General features: G+C 39.7%; 2 protein-coding genes across 5 annotated transcripts in view; both read right to left on the reverse strand.

Moving 5' to 3' along the window:
• The window catches only part of SEMA3D (semaphorin 3D), a 133,068-nt gene that overhangs the window by 64,059 nt on the left and 43,318 nt on the right, over positions 1 to 25,691 (reverse strand). For all 4 annotated transcript variants that reach the window (XM_059847458.1, XM_059847456.1, XM_059847455.1 and 1 more), the window contains 2 exons: positions 13,121 to 13,281; positions 624 to 686 (listed from right to left, as the gene is read on the reverse strand). In XM_059847458.1, coding sequence (XP_059703441.1) covers positions 624 to 686; positions 13,121 to 13,281 — 224 coding nt within the window. The remainder of the gene's footprint in view (positions 1 to 623; positions 687 to 13,120; positions 13,282 to 25,691) is intronic.
• Positions 18,654 to 20,392, reverse strand: LOC132328131 (inositol 1,4,5-trisphosphate receptor-interacting protein-like 1). The gene has a single exon (XM_059847899.1). It carries the CDS (start codon positions 20,364 to 20,366, stop codon positions 18,654 to 18,656), a length of 1,713 nt encoding a protein of 570 aa, XP_059703882.1. The 5' UTR covers positions 20,367 to 20,392.

Genomic DNA, 25,691 nt, shown 5'->3' on the forward strand with positions numbered 1-25,691 from the left:
GAAATTTCATTTTACAGCCAGGAAATGTTTACATTTATGGGGCTAGGCTCTAGACACATGATGTAATCTGTGCTAAGCAAAACATTTAAAAGTTGTATTGTATACATGCATGTACCTTAAATACATTTCCTAAAGAAAATGTGTGGTTCCAGGGAAAAGCTATTGAGTATGAGATTCTCTTTTAACCCTAAGTGAAGCTGTCTGCAAATTAAGTTGATTTTTACAAAGCTCTACTTCTCTGTTTCTTTAAAGAACTATAATGAAGTTATACTCAGGATACTCACAAAAAAAAAAAAAAAAAAAAAAGCATTTTAATGCAAAAAAAGAGGATTTTATGGAATCATTGCCTGGTATACATTTCTGAGCTAAGTCCATTCATCTCTCAGCTGCATTTATTACATCAATGAAAAATCTAGCATGACTGCTGCCTGCAATAATGAATTTTTTAAAGTATTAATATTTTTAAACAATAGAAATGTGATTTTTTAATTAAGAAAAAAAACTCAGGAAATTAATTCAGAAGAAGTGTAACAAGAGCTTACTAATGCATTTTGTGCATTTAGCAACAAACACACAGATATTCATAAATCTCAACAATAATAAAAAATATACCTCATACTTACCTGGGCATCTTTCCCAGCTAATTTGCATAATTCTACCTTCTCTTTTGCTGCAGGCCAGTAAATCTGTAACACAGTTAAAATAAAACAAAGATTATGAAGAATATAACCCGTCCTATGACTGATAGAATAATTATTACATGAATTAACAGTTAAAACAGATTTATGCATGTTGAAAGACCTTGCCTGTAAATTGAAATGAACATGACTTCAAATGCAAGATTCCATTACAAAAAGTTAAGAGGTTTTAATTCAACCCCCTGATCTTTGTTTATTTCTTCACTGGCTACATGTACTTTTAAAAAGCATTCAGTTAAATCTGGCCCGGGCACCTTGTCATCATTCTGTGTTTCCCTCAAAGTTATGATGAGCCAAATCATCTGGAAACTAAGCTGATTGCAAAGCCAGGCAAATTATATTTGTGAAGAATTTAGGCCAGTAAATTTGGCATAACTGTTATTAAAAAATATGTAGCTCTTTCTGCCAATTTTCAGATGAAAAGAATTAAGTTCAAAAAACTAAGGATAACTCAAGGGAAATCTGTAGAACAAAAAGTACATTGACAGAAACCAACAGTGCATGGTTTAAAAATGTCACCCATCAACATTAACTGAGTTTACTGAGAAAATGAAACAGAAGTTTAGAGTAGAATCTGGACCTTGGATAAGTGTTATTTAATACTGATACAGTTTCTCTTTCTTTTTTAATCTGCCCTGAAGAATTCTATAAAATAGGTTTTGATGTAGATGAATCCCGATGGCAAAATACTATCAGTCACTGTAATCCAAAATATGTTAGTGAAGAAATATCAATGAACAACAGTTCAGGTTCTGTTTCATTGACTTCCATTAAGCAATCAAGACTGGTTATGATTTAAGAGTTTGATTCTATTAAATTTAAAATAGAAACTAAATACAAATTCTTCTACAATCAGTCTGATAAAAATGGGTATTTTGTACTTCTGATTATGACAAGATGAAACTATTGTTATATCTCATAACTAACAGTAAAAACACCACAAATCACACTAATTTTTAAGCAAATATTGATTAGTACATTGCCTCAAGTCTCAGGCACCAGTCAGCAGGTCATTAGTAGTCACAAATGCTTTAGAGTAGTCTCCAATCACTCTTTACAAAATCTTAAATCGCAAATATATAAGAATGAAGAATTATTGTAATATGCATCAGAAATAAAAGCATCATCAGGAAGGATGCACAACACAATGGCACACAAGACAAGCTGACTGCTGTCATATTCCCTTTCACCCAGCTGTTGGCACCTTGTAGGAAGTGGCTTGACATACACAGGCTGTCCCACACGGGGTAAGGAAAGCAAACAGCCAGTGTCCTGTGTCAAGTACCTTTATCACTTCCCGAAACCTACAGTCACTGCTTCTCTCATTCTGGAAACACTTTTGATTTTACTTCTCCCTCTTCCATTCCCAGTGAAAATGGATGTATTGGATTTCTGCAAGGCAATTAATTTCCTCTCACGTGAATTTAGTTACCTTTCTGATAAAAACCTCTTAGTAGAGATAATGTAGTTTAAGTTACTTAAACCTTAACCCTCTACAGCAATATTTACAAGGAGTCAGAGATAAGAGAGTGTAACAGCATTGCAGCACTGGAGCACAACTGTGCTTTCCCAGAGCATTTTCCCAGAATGATGTGGTCCCAGCAACCAGGTATGAAAATGCAACCTGAAATCAACCACGCCAGGGTGTGTGGGTGGCACAGTGCACAGTGCCAGGAAGCACGGAGGAAAGGACTGGGAATATCAGCAAGGGCTGAAGGTAGGTCCAGTCTGGTCTCTGCCTGGGCAGAGTGGGATGAGTCTCAATAGCAACACAGGTTAAGTTTAAGAAGAAAAGCTGATGAAAAGCTACCAGTGAAGAAAAGCTGATGAGAAGGAACAGAGAGAGGAATGTAAGATCATAGATCTCCAAACACATCTGGCCAAGGAGATTTGTCTCAGCTGTCAGCTCTCTTTGGCATAAAATTTATGCCCAATTCTGCCCAAGATCCCTGAATCATTTACAGGGAAGCCTAGAGGCCAAGGGGCTTGGGAGATATTTGGCCAAAGGTTAGTTATCCAGTTAGGCAGACAAGACGTCCCTTTGCAGGCTTTTGAAAATGCCCAGCTCTCCTTGCCAAATACACAGAAGAACTGGAGGAGTTACAGACAGAGACATCTGCTCCAAGGCACCAGAAGTGTTAATGGACTTGACTCACCCCAATTCTACAGATTCTTTCATGGGAATTAGTGTTTGTCCTACAAGGCTGAAATACACACACCCCAACTTCTATGGTAATTGACCACAGACAATTATATTAAAAAATCAATTGTTTTACTCTGCAGTTACTCAACAGCCGCAGTATTTAGCATTATATAAGGCCACATTAGACAATGAAAAGTGAAGCTAAGTGATCCAACTTGAAAATCAATTTGCAATTATATATGGGGTAGTAAAAGTTATAATTATTTGCTTTACATATGAGAAATGAGATGTTCCCAGAAACTGTCAGTTCTAAATCATAATAGATCAAGAAAATTGCATAATAAATAATGAGTTGATGTGCTGAGCAAGAAAGCATAAGCCTCATTTTTTATTACAGGACATGCTGTGTAACAGTACCACAGGTCTGGATCCCTCAAACACTGACACAAATAATGTTACACATCTGTACTGACTTTTCTGTAGAGCATGAAATTAAGTTTTACTATTATATTTTATTCCGATGAGTTACTTAGTTTTACAATACCCCAAAAAAGTAAGACTGCATGCTCCCGTAGTTCCTGTTAGGTTTAAAATCACTGAGCTTTTAAATGGGTTGAAGCTTTGAAACTGCTACTTTTTTCTTTTTTTTTTTTTCATATTTACATGCTTTATTCACAATGCTAACAGCTTATTAACAAATTCTTTTTTTTCCCAAATTCCTCAAAAAGCAAAAACTTCAAGAAATGGGAACAAAAAAACCAGATAACCAGGCACTATATGTTAAAGGTGACAACAACATTGACTTAATTATAAGCATTTTGTGTTACAAACAGTACAAATGATATATTTAATATATTTTATAGTGGCATCTGTATTTGAAATGTATGGAGAAATCTTAGAATAGCTTAGTAGAGTTACTGAATATAAGGCAAGAATGCAACCAGTTAGAATATGTGAACTATATACTTAAATAGAATTCTTTTCTTAATCTTCAGTTTATTTTCCTTTTAAAATAACCATCTCAAAATTCCAAAGGTTGGCTGCTGTCATGATTTCCAGCTTTTATCTTCTATTGCCCAATTAAAACAAAAAACAACCTTAACATTACTTTTAAATCATTCTTCAAATATTTTCTTAAATTTAGCAACAGGAAAGAAATTAAATTCTCCTAATAAATGAAATTTAATAAGCTCTTTTCTATCAGAGAGAAAGAATACCTCCCAGGAGTATGAAACTAAGCAGTACATAAGTGTAGGACAGATAAGGTATCACTTTAAAGGGTAGCTGGAAATTGATTTCTGATTAAAACAAAACATTTAAAACCACAAAGGTCTTTTCCAAATCAGGAGCAGCAGATTTCTAAAAGTAACATTTTCCTGCCTACTAAATATGCATTTTTACTATAATAAAGGAATGAAAAGGAAAGCAAAAATTATATATATATATTTATATATATTTATATATTTTTTTATATCTATATATTTAAATATATATATAAATTGGTATGTGGATGATAAATATATATATACATAAATATACGCACATGTGTATATTGCTATGTGTGTGTGCGCATATATATATATATTTACACACATATATGTATAAAAAAACCTACGGATCCACCCTTCTCATTCCAAAAGACCCTAATTTCAGCTGCTATCTGTCATGAATTAATAACACTGGTATTTTACTCATTTTTCAGTATCTATCTTTCTCTATCATATTTTATTCTGAAGCTAACACTTCAGACTATAAATCCTTAGGAGAAGGGATTCTCAAAAATAAAACAGTAAAGTCTGATTACAAAAAAAAAAGTGGTGTGAAATTACAGCTTTTTCAAGAATCCTTTCTAATTAGGCTTCTAAATCTAGGACGATGCAGGACTTCATAAAATGAGTTGAAAATGCTATATACTGTCACAATACAAAAGAAGAAGATCATAAGCTACCTAAACAATTAAAAAACCCACTGGTCTTCATCTGTTGGTAAGGTTTCAAAGCAAGTTTCTAGTTAGGGGAGAAATAATACAAGTTTCCAATGAAAATGGAGTGTGGTAGAGAAGACAATATAACTTGGTAAGCAGACATTGGTTCACTCTAATATTGCATTTCGGTAACCCAGCTGAAGTACATTAAGGTGCTAGAGCTGCTCTTCCTCATGGCTCCACTTCAGTATTTACTAAATTGTCTCAAGGAAACTGATTAGCTCAGCTGCATAAAACAGGCACTAGTACAAAAAAAAGAAAAAAAAAGAAAAAAAGGTCTGATAAGTAAAGAACTTGAGGTAGAAAGTCACTTATGAAGTCCCTCAAGGAACAGAACTCATCCTCTTTCATGTACTCTTCAGCAGCCTTGGTAAAAACCCAGAACTCTGCCACAACCCATGCAGGTGAAGCACCATTAATACAAAAAGAGTTAAATTATGCAGGAAGAAGCAAAGGGCTCTGAAGACCACAATTATAAACAGCCAGAGGAAATGGGTATAAACTGCTCATAAATAAATATATATCAGATTGTGGATTTAAAAAAAAATTAAGTCAGAAACATTGGAGTAACAAGGATCTGTTCCACGGCAACAACATTCCTAAAGAAGTTGCATGAAGTATCCCAAAGGGCCACTTACAACAGCTGGGTTATGAAAGGAATAACTGCTCCATGAGGTAGGTGGTGCTGATAGCAGGGAGTGAGATCAATTGACCAATGTGACTCCTTCTAGTTTCAGGTCCCCAAGATAGCCACGCTCATGCCAGCAGCAAGCACTTGAGTGTCCCATTGAGGCTGTTGGCTTTCAGCAGCCCTGAGGCTTTCACTGGAGCCTCTCCCGTGCCTGATGCTGTGCACGTGCTGCAGCACTTCTCTATCATTGCAGCCCCTGGCACCACACACCCAAAGTGCTCTGCTATGGAGAGCATGGAGCTCCAGCAGGGTGTGTCCCTAGCAGGAGTGAAGGACATCAGCTGATGGGCACGTCTCAAAACACTCACACAGCGAATCTGGGACCTTGCAAGAAAGGGATTGCTCCCTTCCTATTTTAAAGGAATAAAAAGTGATAAAAGCATTCAAATGAAAATGCAGATTTTAAACAGCTGCTTGATGCAGCAAGAGAAGGCCAGCTTTTTTCCCTTGTTTCATTCTATGTACTAGATATTCATCATACCGATACTTGAGGGAAGGTATGCAATAAAATTACAGCTTTCTGGGCATCAAAATGTCTTATTAAGGCTTTGTGAAGCACGTACACTATAACTCAGAAGCTTAGGCTCATTGGAATGGGTAAATTCACCATATGACAGTCCCAACTGCAGTTTCTGAAGAACAAAGATTGAGTTGTAAACCCTTTGTCCCGTTGGCATATGCAATGCACTCCCCCTGAGAAACTCTTCTCCATGGAATACTACCCCGCTGTGTGAAAAAAAAAAAAGGATTCATGACTTAGCTCAATGTGACCATAAAATGAGCACAGTAAAGAAGGCAACATGAGCCAAATAGACTGAAGTAAACCAGGAGACAGTCTAATCCTAGTTTTGTTATTGCCTTACTATATGTGACAGTCAGGTCTCAATTTTCCCACCAGTAAGATGACAATAATGTGACTTTATTTTTTTAAATTTATTTTCTTGATTTTCTGAAAAACTTTGTAATTCATAGCTCAAAAATCAGAAGCAAAGAAAAACAGTAAGATCAAGGAGCACTGAGAAAACATACGACAGTGATCCAATAAGAATGTCACCCTGCTGCACAAGACAGTATCACAAATGTCATGCCCCAATGCAGTAAGAGTGGGTGTTCATGGATTGCATCCTGAGAACTAGGACATTTGACAGTGCTGTATACTGACCCCAGGTCACTTCACTGAAAATTACTGCAAGCACTAAAAATTTACTGAATTTCCCAGAAAACACTGGAAAGAATTTAATGCATTCTCTGTATTATTTTGTGGAAAACAAAGAGTGTTACAATTATCACAGAATCACAGAATATTCTGAGTTGGAAGGGACCTACAGGCATCATTGAGTTCAGCTCTTAAATGAATGGTCTGTACAGGGACGGACCCCGTGACCCTGACATTATTAGCACCATGCTCTAACCAACTGCACTAATTAATGAGAAAATGATCTGATTTTAGCACATCATATTTGTGTACCAGTTGTTCTCTAAATATCTCACCTCTGCTACATTAATGTGGGCAGTATGGAAGTCCACAGCTTGGGGAACTGGGCAGATTGTTCTCACACACAAATCCTAACAGGAAGGTTACCCCAAGCAGGTCTTGGTACTAACTCCCACTGTAATTGCTGTACTCTGGAATTCAATATTTTAAAGTCATCAGCAAACAAAAGAAGCTGAAACATCTAAGTTACTCATCTAAATTTCTCCCTGTATTTGAAAACTAACCAGGCTGTCCTTAAGAGTTTTTTCACCTAGCTTTCTTTATAGCAGTTTCATCAAGGTCTAACTCCCAGAAATACTTAAGAGATCCTTAAAAGCCAAGAATGTATCCGTAATATTTTTTACATCTGCCACAGACCTGCACCTGTGGTACTATTTCCCATGCCTGCAACATGCATCCAGGAAATAAACTGACCAGAATTTCCATCTCCAATTATTTCATAGTAACAGAAAATTTGATCTCTGATAGATATAATCTGATGTAACAGGAAGGGGGAAAGAGAGAACATGAGGCTTGTTTCAAAGTGATTTACAACACAGCAGGAATGCCAGTGTCAGTGCACAGCATTCTTTATTTTCATGGTGCTGTCAAACTGAGTAAAATGCACTGGAAGTCAGAGGAAAATGAAAGTTGTGTATTTGGAAGACACTTTCACAAGATTTCGGTAGCTTTAATTTGGCAGGTGGCTGTTAAGAGTGAAACCTCACATTAGAACCAAATGGGCTTTAATATTGCATCTGTCTGGGACAAAGCAACATCTCGTCATGCCCCAGTTCTCCTCTTGAACTGATCTCCAAAACAACTTAAGTAACAGCCAATACTTCCATCCTCAAGGGTGTTCTGAAAAGTGCATTTTTATGTGTATGTTATGAGCACATGTGAAAGCTTAAAGAAAATATACCAGTTGCTAATTTAATTTACACTGGATGAAATCTTAAAAGGCTTCAGTGCTTCTACACTTAATTTTCCACAGTGTAACCACTGAAGACTTCTGACTACTGTCTGTTTCTCCTAAAAGGAAACCATACACCAGGATTTTTAGGGTAAATGGCATTGCTCCTGACATGTTTATCACTTTAGATTAAAAACAAATCCTACCTTTGAAAAAGCCAATGACCAATATAACCAAATGTTTTCAGAGAGCAGGATACTGGCCATTCTTTACAGCTAAACACACGGGTAAAACACAAAAATGACAGCGGATGTTTATGGAAACATAATTTATGGCAACAATGCAAAAGGAAATAACAGAGACACTCTCTTCCACCTAGGACTGCTGTCATTCTGGATTCATACTGCTTTCTTCATGTTGCACTCCATCTGCGCTTTTGTGTCTGTAAACATTTTTCAAAAGCTTTCACTTTGTCTACACAGGTGCCTAAATTTAAGTCTGTCAAACAATTTTGTAGAATAAATAGTTCTGAGGTAAGACCCCTCCAAGGGCTCACAAGCACAAAGGTATCACCTCTGCCTCTGGAAGTCCCTAACCTGAAGTTTCACTGGGTTTATCCTAGATTATTCTGATGCCCCATTCTCCTAAATTTAGATATCTCCAGTGGCTTCCACATGACTTTCTGGCCTTCAATAATATTTCCTGGCAAACTTTTTCTTCTGACAGGTCAAAAAAGCTTCACTCTCAGACTGTCTGCAGTTTTGCTGACAGGCAGGAAGCTAACTTCCTTTGAGCTATAGAATAAGCAGCATATATTTTTTAAGAAGAAACAACTTGGAATTACTGTGTTTCAAGGCTCCAATAAACACCTCAGACTCTGTATGTATTCCTGAGGCTCAGGCCTGATGGCAAGAACCAAAGCCTCCTTTCAGTACTGGCTAAATCCCCACTGGGTTCATTCCTAATTGAGACCACGCTTATATAGACTGACAGAAAGTTTCTCAGAGCAATGAATGTAAAATTCTTCTCTTGTATCTCATGGGTGCTGTTTTACATAAATATGCATTTATATTTGCATACATGTTCCCCTTCCTGCAGAGATGGGTGGGTCACACTGCAAATAGTGCTGAAATACAAGCCCACTTGAACTGTTGGCAAGCACTGGAGTTATAGAAAAAAATTACGTGCAGCTATTTCATAAGCATTTACCCAGCAGATAAATATATATTTGTGGATATGTATATTTTTTCCTGTGAAATACAGAACATAGTCAATACAAGAGGGCATTCAAGGATGTCACAAGACGGCTGCACATGCTAGAAAAACAGTAGCAACTACAAACCAAGGATGCTCCAAGCGATTATAATTTGTGACCCAGAGCCAGTGCACACTGGGACAGATGAAAACAACTTGTTCCAAAGCTGCTAGGGGGGATCTGACATGTTTATCTATTTGGCCCACATGGGGCTGTGTCTTCTAGCACTGACAGCTCCTGCAGGTTGGCAGCTTTTCAAAAGCTTGTCAGGCCTTGATAGCATTCCTATTCCCGCGGAGCTGGGCGGGTCGCGCTGCAGATCACACCGTGATAATCGCGCTGACATGTAACCCTGTGTGCACTGTTAGCACAGCCACAGAAAGGGGCACCACTGCTTTGCAGCTATTTACCCACTGTTTACCCAGCTGACAACATTCTGTATTTCCCATTTATTTAGCTTAAGGAGTAAAATAGAAAAGGCTTTAAGCAAACTCACGAGAAAATTCGATGTACTAAAGTAATGTTTCCAGCAGGATCCCAGAGCCTGGTGCTCTTACAGAATTTCTTCTCCAGCTTTCCGGCCTTTCATGCTATTAAACATCCTTTTGTTTTGCACAGCACTTCTGGTGGTAATGGCACAGAGGCCTTCAGTGCCATTCATCTTTATTTTACTCTTAGGAAGAAATCACAATTCTTCCAGTTTGCAAACAGCTTGCAGAATTTGTCAGGCATGTGAGGATCTTTCAAAAAAAGACTATGGCACTTGATAATGCTGCTCCAGCAACAGGATCTAAAGGCTTCTGTACAAGAAAACTTCAGAGAAAATACATCCCTGCTACAGAAAGATGATTATCTGTTGCTAAACTTTATATATTTATCGACAATAATAACTTCAGCTTTTTTGCATTTGCCTGTCATTCTGGAAGACTTGCTTATTACACTGTGGTACTTACTGTTGTTTCTTAATGAGGTTTGCAAGCACTGGAAACCGGACAGACTTTTTTTTAAGCTGCCAGCTAAGGAAGTTTTCAACCTATTACACAATAAATTGAATAACAATTACAATGATTTAAGGAATTGGGACTCCAGCAGAACTATTGATTTATTTCATAAGGAAAAATACACCAGGAAATAAAGCCTTAACTTAATATATGTAAGTCAAATTAACCAATTTAGGTAAATAAATAGGTTTTAAAAAGGAAGTTATTAAATTATATATATGTATACATTACAGAAGGGAACAGGATACAATGCTTTGGATGCATCTTTGAATACTCTTCCAGAAATGTCTTAATACAGAGCTTCAGACTCTAAAATATAATCTTGCCAAGTAATTATATTCACATATGAGAATAAATTGCTGGGGATTCTGACTTGGCTTTTGGAGGTATCAGTAGCTCCTAACAAAACAAATATCTGAAATTGAGAGCTTTATTAAAGTAAGATGAATCTACCCAGCACAGAACATTCTAAAGTTAATGTTCAGCTTTGTTTTAAAGAAAGGAAACCTTAAACTATGAACAATCTTGCATTCTAGTCTCATTATAGCTCTCTTGCCCCTTCAGCTTACTTTTAACACTCCTTCCTCAAAGTCATTAATAAACACATCATTGACAGGCAGAAACTTAATATTCTAATCAATTTCTACTCATTTTAGTGGCTGTGTATAAGCAGATTATTTTTTCCAGACGACTCATACTCCAGAGGAGTACAAAGGACACACTTCAGACCCTTGTAGTCCCAACATGTGTGGTTTCCTCACGCTGGGAAAGCCTGGAAGTGAGCCGCCTGGCCCGGCGCCAACCCAAACTACGGTCAGTCTAAACACAGCACCGGCAAATGCTACTTTCTGACACTTCCCTGCTACTGTAGAGTATCCTCCAGCATCCTCCTCAGCACTGAGATTTATACACAGCTCCTCACGCCACTTCCTCCATCTCATCCCTTCCATCCACTGACAAGATTCAACCAGCCAAGCGCAGAGGAATTGAAGAGAAACACTTGTGTGACATTGCCTTGTGTTACCTGGGCATTTATGCAGGAAGATATGTTTATAAAGTTGCTGAATGCCCATGGAGGCCTTGGAAATCATCACACCAGGATACTCTGCAAGGCTTCTCAAGTCAGTTCTTCCCACTTAGATATATTTTGCCTCATGTGTTTTTTTTCTGAGAAGTTGAATATTATCTGAATAGTTAAACTGGTATTAGTTTACTACTAAAAAAAGTAGAAGTATTTGAGCCTGCACACATATTTAGTCTAGATATGCAAGTGGTTAGGAATTTTATTCCCTCTTTTCAGGTTACAACAGATATGTAAGCATACATTCTCTATTTGTCTTAGGAAATGCAAATTTTCTTTCCAAATACAGAGTCTTTTCTCTGTAACATCTATATCACTGTCCAACTGCAGGTTAGTTCTCCTGGCTCTCTGTTCTGCTCTTCTTGGAAAGCACAAGGTCCATTAATGATCAGTGGGGGCTTGGCCAAAGGCAAAATGTCACCAGCTTGGACTGAGGGGTGTCTCACACAGGGTGCTGCCACCTCCAGCAAGGTCTGGGCTCATAAAGCCCCAATGAACATAACAGGAGGTGACAGCACTCAGCATCTCTTAGGAGGCAAGCAGCACCCCACAGAAAGAGAAATCTGCTTTTTACACAAACAAAACTTGTTTTCTACATAAAGCCTACATCAAAAATCAATTTGTAGTCTGAAAATTTGCAATTATAATTAGCAGTGCTGTCATTAATGCAATATCCTGAGGGGGTGGTGGATTTTGAGTCAGTTACTGAGATGACAGAAGCAAGTTAAGTGCTTGATAAAGCATCCCAGAAAGAATTTTCCTGAAATACTCAGAATGTGAGTTTTACAAAAACTGGCATGTGCAGCATTGCTGAAGTCAAGATAAGGAACAAGAGCACTCTGCCTAGTTCTGTATCTCTTCTATACAATGACAGCAAGTGTTGCACTCAAACATGTGGGCAAAATAGTCTCTTGTTCCACCTGTTCAGCCCCTGCCTGCAATCGCATTAATTCAGGGTCAGTTACCTCTTCAGAGCTGGCAGCAGAACACAGTAATTTAAAACTCCCCTCTGGTGCCTAAAGAAAATACCAAACACAGCTGAGAATTCATATTTTCTTCATATCTGGAAGAAGCAGGAAACCAGCTTTCATGTGTTCCCGTTCAAGCATCTGGTTTTCACTCGTAGCAGTCAACTGCTCTTACAAAAGCTCCAGTTCATCATGTCTGATAGAAATATTGAAGGCTAAATTGTCATCTTATTATCTCAATTTAACACATTGTCACAGGGCACGGGCAAGGGACTACAGAAGATCCCAGTGGAAGCTTTTCCTATCACTAGCAATTCTAGGTATTAACAAAAATGCTAAAATTGCCACTTACATTTTACTATAATTTAAACCATTCAAATTACCTCTGCTCTGTTCAGTATTACAGTAAAGCAATCCCAGTGATGCCAGGAAGCAATGAAAGAGCTGTCTTCAGTCATTTCCCTCCAAATGCTTTTAAATGAGGAGGGTAACCATGACCAGAGGAGTTGAGAAGTGAACACTCTGAGCTACATTTTTCCTGTTTGCTGGTATTTTGATGCTATTTTCATGCACTGCAGAGATCTTCCACATAGCTAATCTCTTGAAGGTCATCAGTCACACAGGAGATCATATAGCATAAGAAATTCAATTGATTAAAGATTATATGTATAACTATGGGAGGTGAGATTATCAAATCTTGGTAAATTGCATTGCAGTTACAACGAAGCTGCAGTTACCCAGTGAAGAAATAAATAAAAACACAAAAAAAAAACAAAAAAAAAAAAAAAAAAAAAAAACAAAAAAAAACAAAAACAAAAAAAAAAAAAAACAAAAAAACAAAAAAAAACCAAACAAAAAAGGAATTTAACAAAATTTAACTTAGGAGGTAAACTCCATGGAAAGAGCACTGACCTTTTTTGCATTTTTGTTTACATCAACCAAGTTGAGCAGGAAGATGTGGTCCTTTGTCCCAACTAGCAGCCGGCCCCTCTCCTCATCTAGCAGCAGGGTTCGAAAATCAAGCCCCTCTGTTGAGCCCAGGAATGGGATGCAGCTGTTTGAAAGCAGCAAGTCTGTGGGAAAACAAAGAAAAACTTTATAATCAAAATGTTTATATATGACTCATCAGTGTCTTTTATAAATATATGCAACCAGCATGGAGTATACTCAGTGAGATAAGTGCAGTCTTGGAGCGTGTCTTTCCAAAGTCATAATATAGTTCCTGTTAACTTTGGGGTTCTCTGGGTTTTTTTTTACTTCCAAATTGGGTAATATTTACTTTCACAAAACCTTTTTCTATGTAAAATTTTCTTAATAAATTATTGGGATGGCATAGAAGAATCAGAAATTCAATATAAATTAGAAACCATGAAAGATCTTTGCAAAATGTGTGCTGTATCTTTCCTTCATTCTAAGGAAACTGATTATGTTTATATTATAATACTCATGGATACACATGCTCAAGGATCAATACCTCACCATATTTGGTGCTCCAAATATAAAGCAGCAAAGAAGGTCAATGCCAGCCAAGAATAATCAGGAGCAGGAAATAGTAGGTAGGGACATTTGAAGATCATCCAGTTCACCTCCCTCAGTATGAGGAGAAACATCTTTCACTAGATCAGCTTGGTCAAAGCCCCACCTAACATGGCCATGAACACTTCCAGGGATGGGGCATCCACAGCTTCTCTGGGCAACCTATGCCAGTTTCTTTCATAACAGAAAATGTCTTTATTATATCCAGTTTCTATCTACTCTCTTCCAGTTTAAAACCACTGCCCCTTGTCCTGTCACTAAAGGCTTTGGTAAAAAGTCCTTGCTCATCTTTTTTACAAGCCCCTTCTATATACTGAAAAGCTACAATAAGATCTCCTCAGAGCCATCTCAACTCCTGGTGGAACAACCCCAAACCTCTCAGCCTGTTCTTATATGAAAGGTGTTACAGCACTCTGACCATGACTAGGGCTCTTCTCAAGGTTCATTCCAAGGTTCATGTCTTTCTTGAACTGGGTGCCCCAGAATTGAATGTAGGATTGCAGGTGGGGTCTCACCAGACCAGACTGCAGAGGCAGAATCCCCTCCCTCTACCTGCTGAACACGCTTCTTGTGGTACAGCCCAGGGTACAGCTGGCTTTGCAGGCTGTGAGCACATACTGCTGGCTCTAATCCATTTTTTTTTATTTTGCCAGTATCCCCAAGTCTTTCTCTGTAGGGCTGCACTCAACCTATTCATCACACAATCTATCCATCATCCAGTCTGTGTTGATATCAAGGACTTCCCTGACCCAAGTGTAGGATCTTGTACTTGGCCTTGTTGAACTTCACATTGCTTACACAGGCCTCCTTCTCCAGCCAAACAAGGGATCTTCAAAGATAATTTATTCCAATTCAGGATTCAGTGAGGATGGTATAGTAAGGGGAATATCCAGTAGCAACACCTCTAAGATCCCTAGTAAAATCAAAAATTTGACACTAAATTTTTGTTGTGAATTACCAGTAGCATCAAATCTCTTTAAAAACGTAATTAGGAAAAAAAAATGCTCTGTAAAACTAATGAAAGAATCTATAAAGCTGCAAAAAAGCTAAAGGGCTGTAAAATAAAAATTCTGTAACATTCTGCCTAATGAATACTCTGTGGATGTAATTCTGGATAAGGACACAAACAACATATAGAAAAGAGCACAAGGATAGTTAAGTCTTGTTGGGTAGTCATTACTTTGGGGAAAAGAAAATAAACATGTGAATCGGTTCTTCCACAAGCAAACTCTCCAAGCTAAACTATTCAGAAATCATCAGACAGAAAGGCAAATCCTGTATTTAACTGGACATAAAATTAAGGGTATTTCCACCTTCCTGGCATCGGATGGACAATGTAGCATTCCTGCTAGAAAAGCCAGACTTACTGCATAAGTCATTTGCACATCCTCATCATGATGAAAATTACAGCCAGTGTTTTGGAGAAAAAGTCCTGAATGAAATAAAGGGTAAAAAACCACACCCAAATATTTTTCTCCAAGGTCTCTCACAAACCATATGGTAGGCAAAAAATAAATTTAAGTTTTGGTGCTGGCTAATAAACAGCACTCTGGGAGGAAAAAATATTTTATAATTACTAATCTGACTAACTGGAATATAATTAGGACAATTATTTTTTGGCTCGGTCACTTCTACTTAAGTTTGTGTTTGTCTGGCTCAGTGCAGGGTGTTGTTAAGGTACAATCTGAAAACAAATTGTGTATTGCCACTCCTATTCCCCTAGGTGAGATTTATTTGGCAGTTGTTTGGAAAAAAAAATCCTTCTTCACAATGAAAAATTATATCCAATGCTGGGCACAACACTGCTATACATCAGCACTGTCCTTTCTCTAATATTTTCTGTGAAGACAAAGATGTCACGGTTTGTTTTCTAAACTAGCAACACTTTAAAAGATCTGTTTATTAACTGCCAGCAAGATCACTTAGGAGCAGCTCATGGTTAACATGGTACTATAAAAACCTCAGTCCTCACCTGCAGGACGCAAGTAACTACCATACAGAATATGAAGGAAAATTCCTTCCCATCTGCAGCCACAGGAATTTGATGTAAGGAATTTGATATAATTTATCATATGCCTGTGCAAATAAAAGCATGGGCCTTTGCAGAAGTGTCAATTGCAAAAATATGTGGATTTGATTCTCCACATACATGAAGGACGATGACTGAGACTCCTCTCTACTTCCCATTTCCTTCTTATTTGAAAGGAACAAATGGTTTCTCTGAAGAAACCATTCCAAATGGATATTTCTCATCTGTTAGCAGTTCTAGAATTTCTAAGTAAAAAAACCCCACCTAGAAGAGCTACAACAGTAAGGGAAAATGCTGCCTCATGACTGAAATGCCCAAGTGGGAATGCGCCCTGTCTGATGCCTTGTACAATCATTTATTTCATTACATCATAAGGAAAACATCTGTAGAATATTCCAGATTGAAATGACAACACTGCACACTCCTTTCTTACTGACGCAAATGACAACACAAACTGCAAAGCAATGAAGAATCAGGTTTGGCCAGTCATTTACTAATGAAAACAGCTTGGAAGTAAGACTCTGAGCATGACCATTGATAAGATTATAACTGTAACATGACCTAATAAAACTTCACAAGTAAACATTAACAGAGGGTTGATTAAATTGCAGCCAAATTAATCACTGTTCTCACTCCATAAAACAACACAATCCAATCTTATGCGTTGAAATTTCCCTTCACAGTGAGACATATTTACTATCACCAAGGACATTACACTGGAAAAATTTACTGTGAAAAGCACATTTCCCAATGATTTTGAAGCTTAGAGCAAGCTGTCAATTTGAATCACTGCATCTCTGTTGCCTGGCTAACACAGAAACAGCATTCTCACAAGGCACAGTAACAAAGTTAGTTACAGGGATGGTCTTTCATGAGTACATGTTCAGCACTCAGTTTTATAGTCTCTATTTGCTGTTTTCCTCAAAATTAAATAGTTTTTTCCAGCCTGGTGATTTAGAAAGCATCCAGCTAACTCCCCTCTGGGTTAATATTTCACTGCTGAGTGGCAGAAGCTGGAATAGTGACTGGGTTTTATTCATTTAGCACAGTATCTAAGTGGACTTGGCTTAAAACAGCATGATCATTGCTTACTTAAAAAAAAATCTCCAGCAGCAGAGCCACAGCAAAAAGGCTTCAAAAGTAAAAATGTCATTCTGTTCTGATAACACGTATTTGCATTTATTAAACATATTTAGGCTTCTTAACATCAAGGCACATCTGTGGTGACAATGCTACCATTCCCCAACTCCAGCACAAAGTAAGAATGCAGCAATGTGGAACCAACCTCGTTAAGACTCAGAATTCCCTTTGTGACCAGTTGCACACTTTTTTTAATGACAAACCACACCGAAATTAGCAGAAAGGAAACATCTCAACCTCCTTCAAAACAGTTACACCTAACGACACCTCTGAAGGCCTCTGAAATTAAAGGCCGTATAATTTTCATATACAGCACAAAACAGAGGTCTCCTCACATTCCTTTAGGTAGGAGAAAGTCCTTTCTCATGTGGGAGAGTATACATGAAGATTTATATGGGACTTGTAGAAATTCTCAACCAAACTTTTGAGATAAAGTATTTATAGCAAGACTGCAGCAATTTATCCCACTCCTAAGGTATTCTAAGTTTAAAATTGACCAGTTGACAACAGATGTATTGATACAAAGGCAAAGAGAATAAATACTTCCAAACTACTACAAATCTCTACTATGTACTACAAGAAGTAAATTATATTTTGTTTAGCTGCATCTCACAATGGACAAAGCCGTGCATGGAAAGTGGCTCTCATTGCTACGCAATATTATATAGGCCTAGTGGAAAATTTATATTTATTTGTTTATTTTAGTAGACCAGCAGGGCCGCTCCAAAAAGACACAGATAACCAGGAATAGAGAAAATATGACTTTCAGCAGTCAACTTTCTGTCAAAACCTTGGTTATGAGAAGACAAAAAAAGATGTATTAAACCACAGGTTTTGCAGTTAGGGACTTCTCTGTCTTCATCTTTTAGGACTGAATTGCTCCCCAGGAGCGTACAAAACTGACGATGTAAAGAAAACTTTTCCAAACGTCCCTAAAATTTCAGCTACAAAATTTCAGGTGCTTAAGGGCATTTTCACTTCAAGCATTTCTATGGGAATGCTCAAGAGACAGCATACTTAATATCTCCAACATCTCTGTTTGCAAAACGTCTTTATTTCAGTTAGGGGTAGAGGAAGGATATAGTCTAAGATACAGAGGGTTAAATACAAATAATGACACATTTCAGGCCATTTGAGAAACTTATCTCATTTTATTAACTTTACAAACATAGATATCCGAATATTATTGAAAAGCAGACAAGTCACTCACTACAGAAGGGTACTTCAATTCTCTAAACTAATGGTAACTTGGCAAAATTGACAACACTAATAGGCCTTTAGAAGGAATGCTAAAAAGCAAGACTAATTAAAGCTACAGCTACAACTACAACTAACACAATAGCTACAGTTACAATTCCAACTAAAGCTACGACTAAAACTACAACTGAAGCTATAGCTACAACTAATTAACTACATTAAGCCCAAAACAGGCAAGGTTGCCATCTTCAAGGTGTTCCAAGACAACTCTATCAGCTTTGCTGTCTTCTGGAAGGATGTCCAGGTGGAGCCAGTTTCTGCCTCACAGACTTGGTCAGCAGCACCGTTGGAACTCCAAGGTGAAGGGCGAGGCCACACAGTGATGTGTCTGCACAACCAATCCATGGGCTGCAGCATCTTCCTTCCACAGGAGCAGGAAAGCAGCTTCAGGATTGCCAGTGACAAATGTGCCAGTTATGCAGAGAACAGGTGGCTGCCATTGGGTGTGACGCTCCCAGCACAGCTCTGTGCAGGGAACTCCTCTCAGTGGCTGGAGAGCAGCACCCAGAGGCGAAATCGCAGCTGACCATAAGCTTGCAGGGCCTCTCTGTGGGCGGCCGGATCTTGGGCCAGGTGCTCAAAGAGGTTGGGCGGCTCAACCCTTCGTGTTGCTGGTGGCAAGCTGATCTCTGCAGGAAGCCTCTCATTGCCTAGCACAAAGTGCTCCAGGCGTTTCAGCTGCAGGCAGCGGTCCAGGAACGCCATGATGTCCCAGAGCCGCCGTGCAAATGCGCTCCTGTGCCACCGGGACACTGGTACTGTGGTCAGCACGTGCATGACCACAGTCTTCCAGGTAGAGCTGGAAAAGCCGGTGCCCTTCAGGATGCAGGTGAAGAGCTGCAGGCATTTCAGGTGCAAGCTCTCACACGGCAGCTGCCTGGCGATGTGCCGGAAGAATTTTGCCTCTGCCACAGCATACGTCTCAGGCCATGATGTCCTTGAAATGATGTTGGCCTTGGCAGGCTGGCTGCTCACAGAGATGCTGGAACCGCCTTTCTGGACCTCTGTGGGCTGGCTGACCACAAAGATGTCGGAGTCCTCTTGGCGCACCCCAAAGAGAATCTCCACTGTCAGGCTCTTCCTGCCTTTGCTCAGCTGCAATCGGCAGGACCGGCTGCAGGGCTGAAACACCACCTGCCAGGAGTGCCACTGAGGCACTTGCAGCCACGAGCTTCTCACCAGCTGGAAGAACCAGCAGGAGGTTTTTACCACATCCAGGTAGGAGCCGGTGCACAGCGTCTCAAGGAGGCTGAGCTTCTGCTTCCACCCCAGCTCCTTCCGTGAGTGGTGCAGGAAGCACAACGGCTCCTCTCCCAGCTGCTCCCTCTCGCACGTGCACACCAGCTCCACACGGACGTTGAAGGTCCTTGCTGCCACCTGCCCTGCACTGTTCAGCTCTAGGTGGAAGGCGTGCCCTGGTGGGGGATTCAGCGGCACCAGCACACGGTACACCCCATCCCAGTCACGGGGCCTCCAACCCTCAAAGGCACTGCCCACCCCGATGGCTTCTTGAGGCACTGGGTAGAAGCTATTGCTCACGCTGTCCACAAAGACACGCGTGAAGCTCTCCATCAGCTCAGTGATCACTGAGCAACCTCTCTCCAGGTCCTCCACAGGCCACTCTATGTGGTCCACTAAAAGGATGCCTTGTTCATTCCCAGTATCTCCGGTCTTTTCTCTCTCTTCCACACGGCTGCTTTCTTCATTGCCACCATCACTGCCTTCTTTTTCACTGGCAGCCACGTTACCTTCTTTGTCTTCTTTTCCATCCTCCTTCTTTTTTGCCTCCATGTTCACATCACCCTGTTCTTCATGTTTGTCCCTATTATTACCAACTTCTTGCATATCTTCCTTACTTTCTTTCACAGATGCAGCAAATCCAATATGGCCTGCTTCAATCCCACGATCACTGCTGTCTTCCTGCCCAGTGCAATCCCTGCTTGTCTGTTCACTGGCATCGCTGCTTTCCTGCACCTTCATATCCGTGTATTCTTCCTGTCCATCTACGTTGTCTTCACCTTCGTTTACATCATCACTGCTGCTGGCCTCACAGCTCCTTCTCGTGCAGCTAAACCACAGGCCCAAGAGGAGCAGGACTCCAGCAAGGACCCAAAATGGCCACTGCTGCAGGGCACCAAAGAGCACGGCTCCCCAGCCCTCGTCCTGCTCCTCCAGCTCCTGCAGCAGCCGAGCCATCTCGTGGTCCAGCAGCGCCTGACGCTCCTTCATTTGCCGGTGCGTGGCCTCATCCAGCCCATCCCCAGCCGGCTGGGGGTACTGGATCAGGCTTTGCACAAGCACAAAGAGCAATGGCAGTAAAGCCATGGTCTGCAGGAGGACGCACAGAAGGGGTTCAGTGGGGCTGGAATGGAGACCCACAGTGTGGGGCAGGAGCCCCAGGCATGTGGCGGCAGGAAGGAGAGGGCCCCCGGCAGCTGGCGGGCGGCGAGGCCTGCACCGCTGCCCCAGCAAGCACCGCGCCCTCAGCCAGGCGCTGCCGCCGGGGGCTGGGCCCTGGCTGCGGGCGCAGAACGCACGGCCCGGTACCGGAGCTTCTGCCCCTGCCCTCCTCCAGCCCCTGCCCTCCCTCAGCCCTGGTTCCTCACTGCTGTGCACTCACTGCTTGCCCAGGCTCTACTGGGGCAGCGGCACCTGCTTTGGCCTTTTATAGCTGCCCCCATTGTGACACGGCCCCTGTGCTGTCACAGAACCCAGAGCACATCAAAGGCCAGCCCCGCCTGCCCTCCCCAGCCTGCTCAGGGAACTCATCATGGCCCTGGGCACTCAAAGCCCCAACACACACCAAGTGCAGACCCATCACTCGGGAACCCCAGAGCTTCCCTTGACAAAGCAGGCACAATGCCCTCACACACATCTCTGGTGAAATATAAATTATGGTGACATGACCCATGGATGTTGTCAGTATAGAAATGAAGGCTTGAATTTAATACTGGTGGGGGACATTTTTTAGTATTAGTATTTATACTTATTATTTTTGGCACAGGATGTCATGTAGGGTAATGCTCAGTTACAGATTTAGTGAGAAATCTTTCAATTCTGAAAGCAATTCAGGTCGCTTGGATGATGCACAGGAAGATTCAATACCATTCTAAAAAGGCCAAATAACTTAATTTAAAAATTTTGGTGTCTTCAAAACCCTCTTAGCTCTCAAACTCTATGGTTCAGCACTGTTCAAAATTCTGGTTTAGCCAGGATTTGCAGAAAGCAGAATGTCTGTTTTTCAAATTTGTGCAAAGATGTACCTTTGTCACTCCCGCCATCCTCACAATTGTCTCCCTGAAAGAGAGTCAGCAATCTCTCTGACTGATACAGGAACTTCTTTGTTTTTCTGTAATCTCTTTGTGCATTTATCTCCAAAGAACTTTGAGTACAGGAGAGATTATACTCCTCAGCTCTTCTTTGGGGTTCTCATCTATCAGTGGAACTGCTGAAATGGGGAGGGAGGAAAGGGAAACAGGATGTGACTCAAGAACCTGAACAGTGACCACAGATGTCCACTGCTAGACTGACTGATGTAAGGCGGATCACGCCCTCCCATTAGTGCACAGAATGAGAACAATGATGGGATTGCTGAAACTGCTTTGAATTGGATTTGCTTAACAGATGTCATTAGTAAAGCAGTCAAAGAAAGAGTTTTGAACCTTCTTCAGAGCTGATGCCACTTATCATGTATCTTCCCCTGTTCTTCCAGGGAAACTGGTTTTGATGTTGTCGCTTCCTTCTTTTTACAAGGGAGCAAAATTATTTGCCAAGTATCACTCTTTTAATTTTGTTCCCTCTCATGTTTCAAGATTTAATAAAGTGAACAGTCAGCAGAATAGTTCTGTATTTTTTGAAGACAATTCTTCTTTTATCCAATTGAGGCCTATCTGTGACTATGAAAACATAAGAACTGTTGTGAGCTACAGTTTACACTTATGAGGTTGATATGGGTTAGTTCTCCAAGGTTATTCTTATTTCAACTGCTATGTAAACTGTTGATGTCAGTGACTGGAAGCTGCTCTCCAGGACATTATATATATATGATAATTATACGACAGAAAATGCAACATATAGTTGGATCTGACCTTCGGTTCACTGGCTTAAAAAAAGAAAAAAATGTCTGTAAGAAATTTTCTGGTTTTCCTATTACTAAATGTCTTCACATTTATATTTAGTTTACTGCGTATACAAGAGACTTTCCTTGCATGGACAGCAGTGCCCATCCATCGTCAAACTAGGGTATAATTTAAGTCTCAATGATCACTGCCTCCAGAAAGCATTTTTGAGACAAAACAGGCAAAGTATTTTACATAACTATACAATCTTCCAGTAGTAGGGTCTTAACTCTCACATAAACACTTCATGTTTTTCCACAAAGGAATCTGAGATAGATTTTTCTGAGAAATAACAAACCATCAAAAATTAATTAAATAAAAAACAAGAGGAAAACATCACTTCACTCAGCACATTTTCCTTGATTTTCAAAAGCATTCAAATTTACAGCTGTTGATACTACCCTACACAGGAGCAGGGTTTTCTCTGGTTTTACTTCTTCTAGCTGAGCAAGCACAGCTGCAAAATGCAAACTCATTTCTAGGCTCTCTTATATATCACAAGTTTACCACATTCCAACCAGTCATAGTTGTGCAACACCCCATCAGGGCACTGGGATTACTGCAGTGTCACAGACAGTTTAAGTGAAGCTCAAGGACCTGTACAGTTTTAACTATGTTTTATATGGATAATTAAATGATGCATGACATGGAAATAAGCCAGCTGTACTGAAACTTAGCAAACTAACTGCTCTGATGCAACAGTCAAGCATCTCATCAGTTATAAAATGAAACAGGTTTAAAGCAAAAACAATATAGAGAACAGAATGCCTGACATTGTAAAGCAGCATGTTCAAAGGACCATTTTTGAACATTAAGCAAGTGTACTCATCCAGTCAAATTTTCAAAAGAATTCCTGGCACCAAAATGTTCTCTGTTTGCTTTTTCACCATGTTTAAAGAATGGATTACTCTTAGGGGGAAGAAAATCTTGCGTGCAAAACACTGCGTGAAACTAAACAATCCTTAAGCGTGGCTAATTTCTATGTGGAGCTGATGATTTAGCACTGTCATCTTCATCAGAGGAGAAAGAACTGCCTGTCTTTAGTTTACTTATGTAAGATCAAAAAAGTGAGGAGTCTGAATTTGATCTTGCTTCAATTTACTTCAGTGGTCAAACACTTGCCATGACTTCAGTAGGAGTGAGACTGCATCTTAATTCATTCAATGTGGAGAAAAAACAATCAGCTGAGAATAATGCCCTTGTTTATTAGATTTAAATTACTACCATAGTTGTTTTTAACAGAGCTAAGTAAATCCTGTTTTAAAAGCCAAAGGTTACCCTAAGGTGTGCTTTTCCCTATGTACTGTGTCACAATGCAGGATTCCTGGCCCTCTGATGCCACCACCATTCACAGCAAGCAAGGCTTGCTCTGGGGCACAGCCACATTCCCACACAGGAATGATATACATTTGTGGATGTCACTGGTGACACCATCCAAATCTGGGCTGGAGCATCCCCCTCAGCCAATAAACAAGGGTGCACACTTTTGTAAAATAAATGCATTCACTGAGAACAAAGACTACACTAACTAAGATGTCCATGAAAAGCAGCAAAGTAAATCAAATCAATAGGGCTAAATTTGCAATTAGGAATCTGCTTTTCTGCAGGGAAATTTCAGGATAGCCACAAATTGAAAAATGTTTAATTTTTGTTTTGTTTTCCTTAGAAGGCAATCAACTTTCTGGTTTGGCTCTGCTCTACCCTTCCTTATAAAGTAGAACCTAGAGAAACACTCAGAAAATATGTATACAAGTACCTCTCAATTAATTGAAAAAGATTATTACTCAGAAGATAGACAAAAACAAGACTCTCTACATGGTATGAATTAAACATATACGAATTAGGACAGAGACCCTTCCATTCTTTAGTAAGTGATGCTGTCTTGAAAATGACATTAATGAATGAGACTGGTATATGAAAACCTTCTGCATCTGCTCTAGAGGTTGGAATGAGGATGTTAAATGAGGCAGCAGACATCGAGGATGTGCTGCTCAGGGAAGCTGAATGTCACTTCTGTGCTTGAGGAGTTCTACAGCTTGGATGAAGGTCACAGGTTATCTCCAGCTGCATGAAAATGAGTGATAAATACACACTGTATCTCTTAGACTGAATGCAGTGCTAGACAAAGAATATTAAATAAGGAATATTACTCAAAAATCATCCCCTGGTTTTCTAAAGATGGCAATCTTCTATTAGAAGATAGTTTGTTACCTCCTCCATATATTAAATCTATAATAATAATGATAAAATTGTAGAATTATCTAAGATACATAGATTGAGTAAGGTCTGTGCAGTGAGAGCACCCTAAAAACATCACAAGAGCAGTGACAAGTTCTAGGATAGTAATGACATGATTACTATCTAGAAGTTAAGTCTAAGTGAAGAAGAGAATTTTTCAACTAATGGATCAGGGAAAATGTGGGAATAAAGGATGAGATATGTGATTAAAGATCATAGTGTATTATATTAACACAGGTGGAGAATATATGAGTTTAATTCTGTATTACAACATATTTCAATTGAATTGTGTGTATTAGTTTAGTACGTGCATGATTTTTTAGAACACACTTTCAGACTGGGGCACAGAATAACGGAAATCCATCGTATGACATCGCATTGATCCCCACATCACTCACTGGAATATCTTAGCATTTCCAGCACAGATTCCCAGTTCTTAAGATGAAAACCCAGAGAAGATGAAAACCTGTAACTGCCATTAAGAGAAGGCTGAAAATTTTAATTGCTGTCTGAACACAAAGGAGCTGTGACATGCTGTGGTTTCTTGAAGCACTCCTGCAGTTATCCTGACGTATCTTTAACTACTCCACCCTCTCCCTCTTCCCCATCCACCACTGACTGATGCAGCAGGGAGATTCAGTAACTGCAGAGCAAAATCTTGCTTACTTTCAACTCTCCTGCCCCAGCAAATGCTCAGCTCTTTTGGGAAGATGGACCTATGCCATAAGCACACTGCACCTTGAAGGGAATGAAACCTTCCCTTCAAAGACACGCGTGTGAGCAGGTTTTTGGAGCTGCCTGTTGCGGCCATTTTTTGTCTGTTTTCCACAAAGAAGGGAAGGAACCCTGTATTCTCCTCCTCATGATATTTCAAGCCTTAATTCCAAAGAACAGAGATGCCAGGACTTGTCAATGACATGACTAACAATTTTATGAGAACTGGCAAGGCAGCTCTTTTCTCCTACATCTTACTCACAGAAACCATGGAATTATTTTGTCTGAAACACTTGGGGGAAGGAAGGTAGACTTAATTCTGACAACTTTATTAAATATTCAGTACATCTGACATCCTGTTATCAACAAAAATATGGTTTAATTATGATAAGCCATACTGGTATCATTTACAATACATCAGTGGGAAAAAACAGCAGTGAATATTTTCTTG

Source organism: Haemorhous mexicanus, chromosome 5 (assembly GCF_027477595.1).
Source record: "Haemorhous mexicanus isolate bHaeMex1 chromosome 5, bHaeMex1.pri, whole genome shotgun sequence".
NCBI lineage: Eukaryota > Metazoa > Chordata > Aves > Passeriformes > Fringillidae > Haemorhous > Haemorhous mexicanus.

What these genes read in the sequence shown, in the direction of transcription:
- LOC132328131 (XM_059847899.1), bottom strand. Translation starts at nt 20,366, where the DNA reads ATGGCTCGGCTGCTGCAGGAGCTGGAGGAGCAGGACGAGGGCTGGGGA.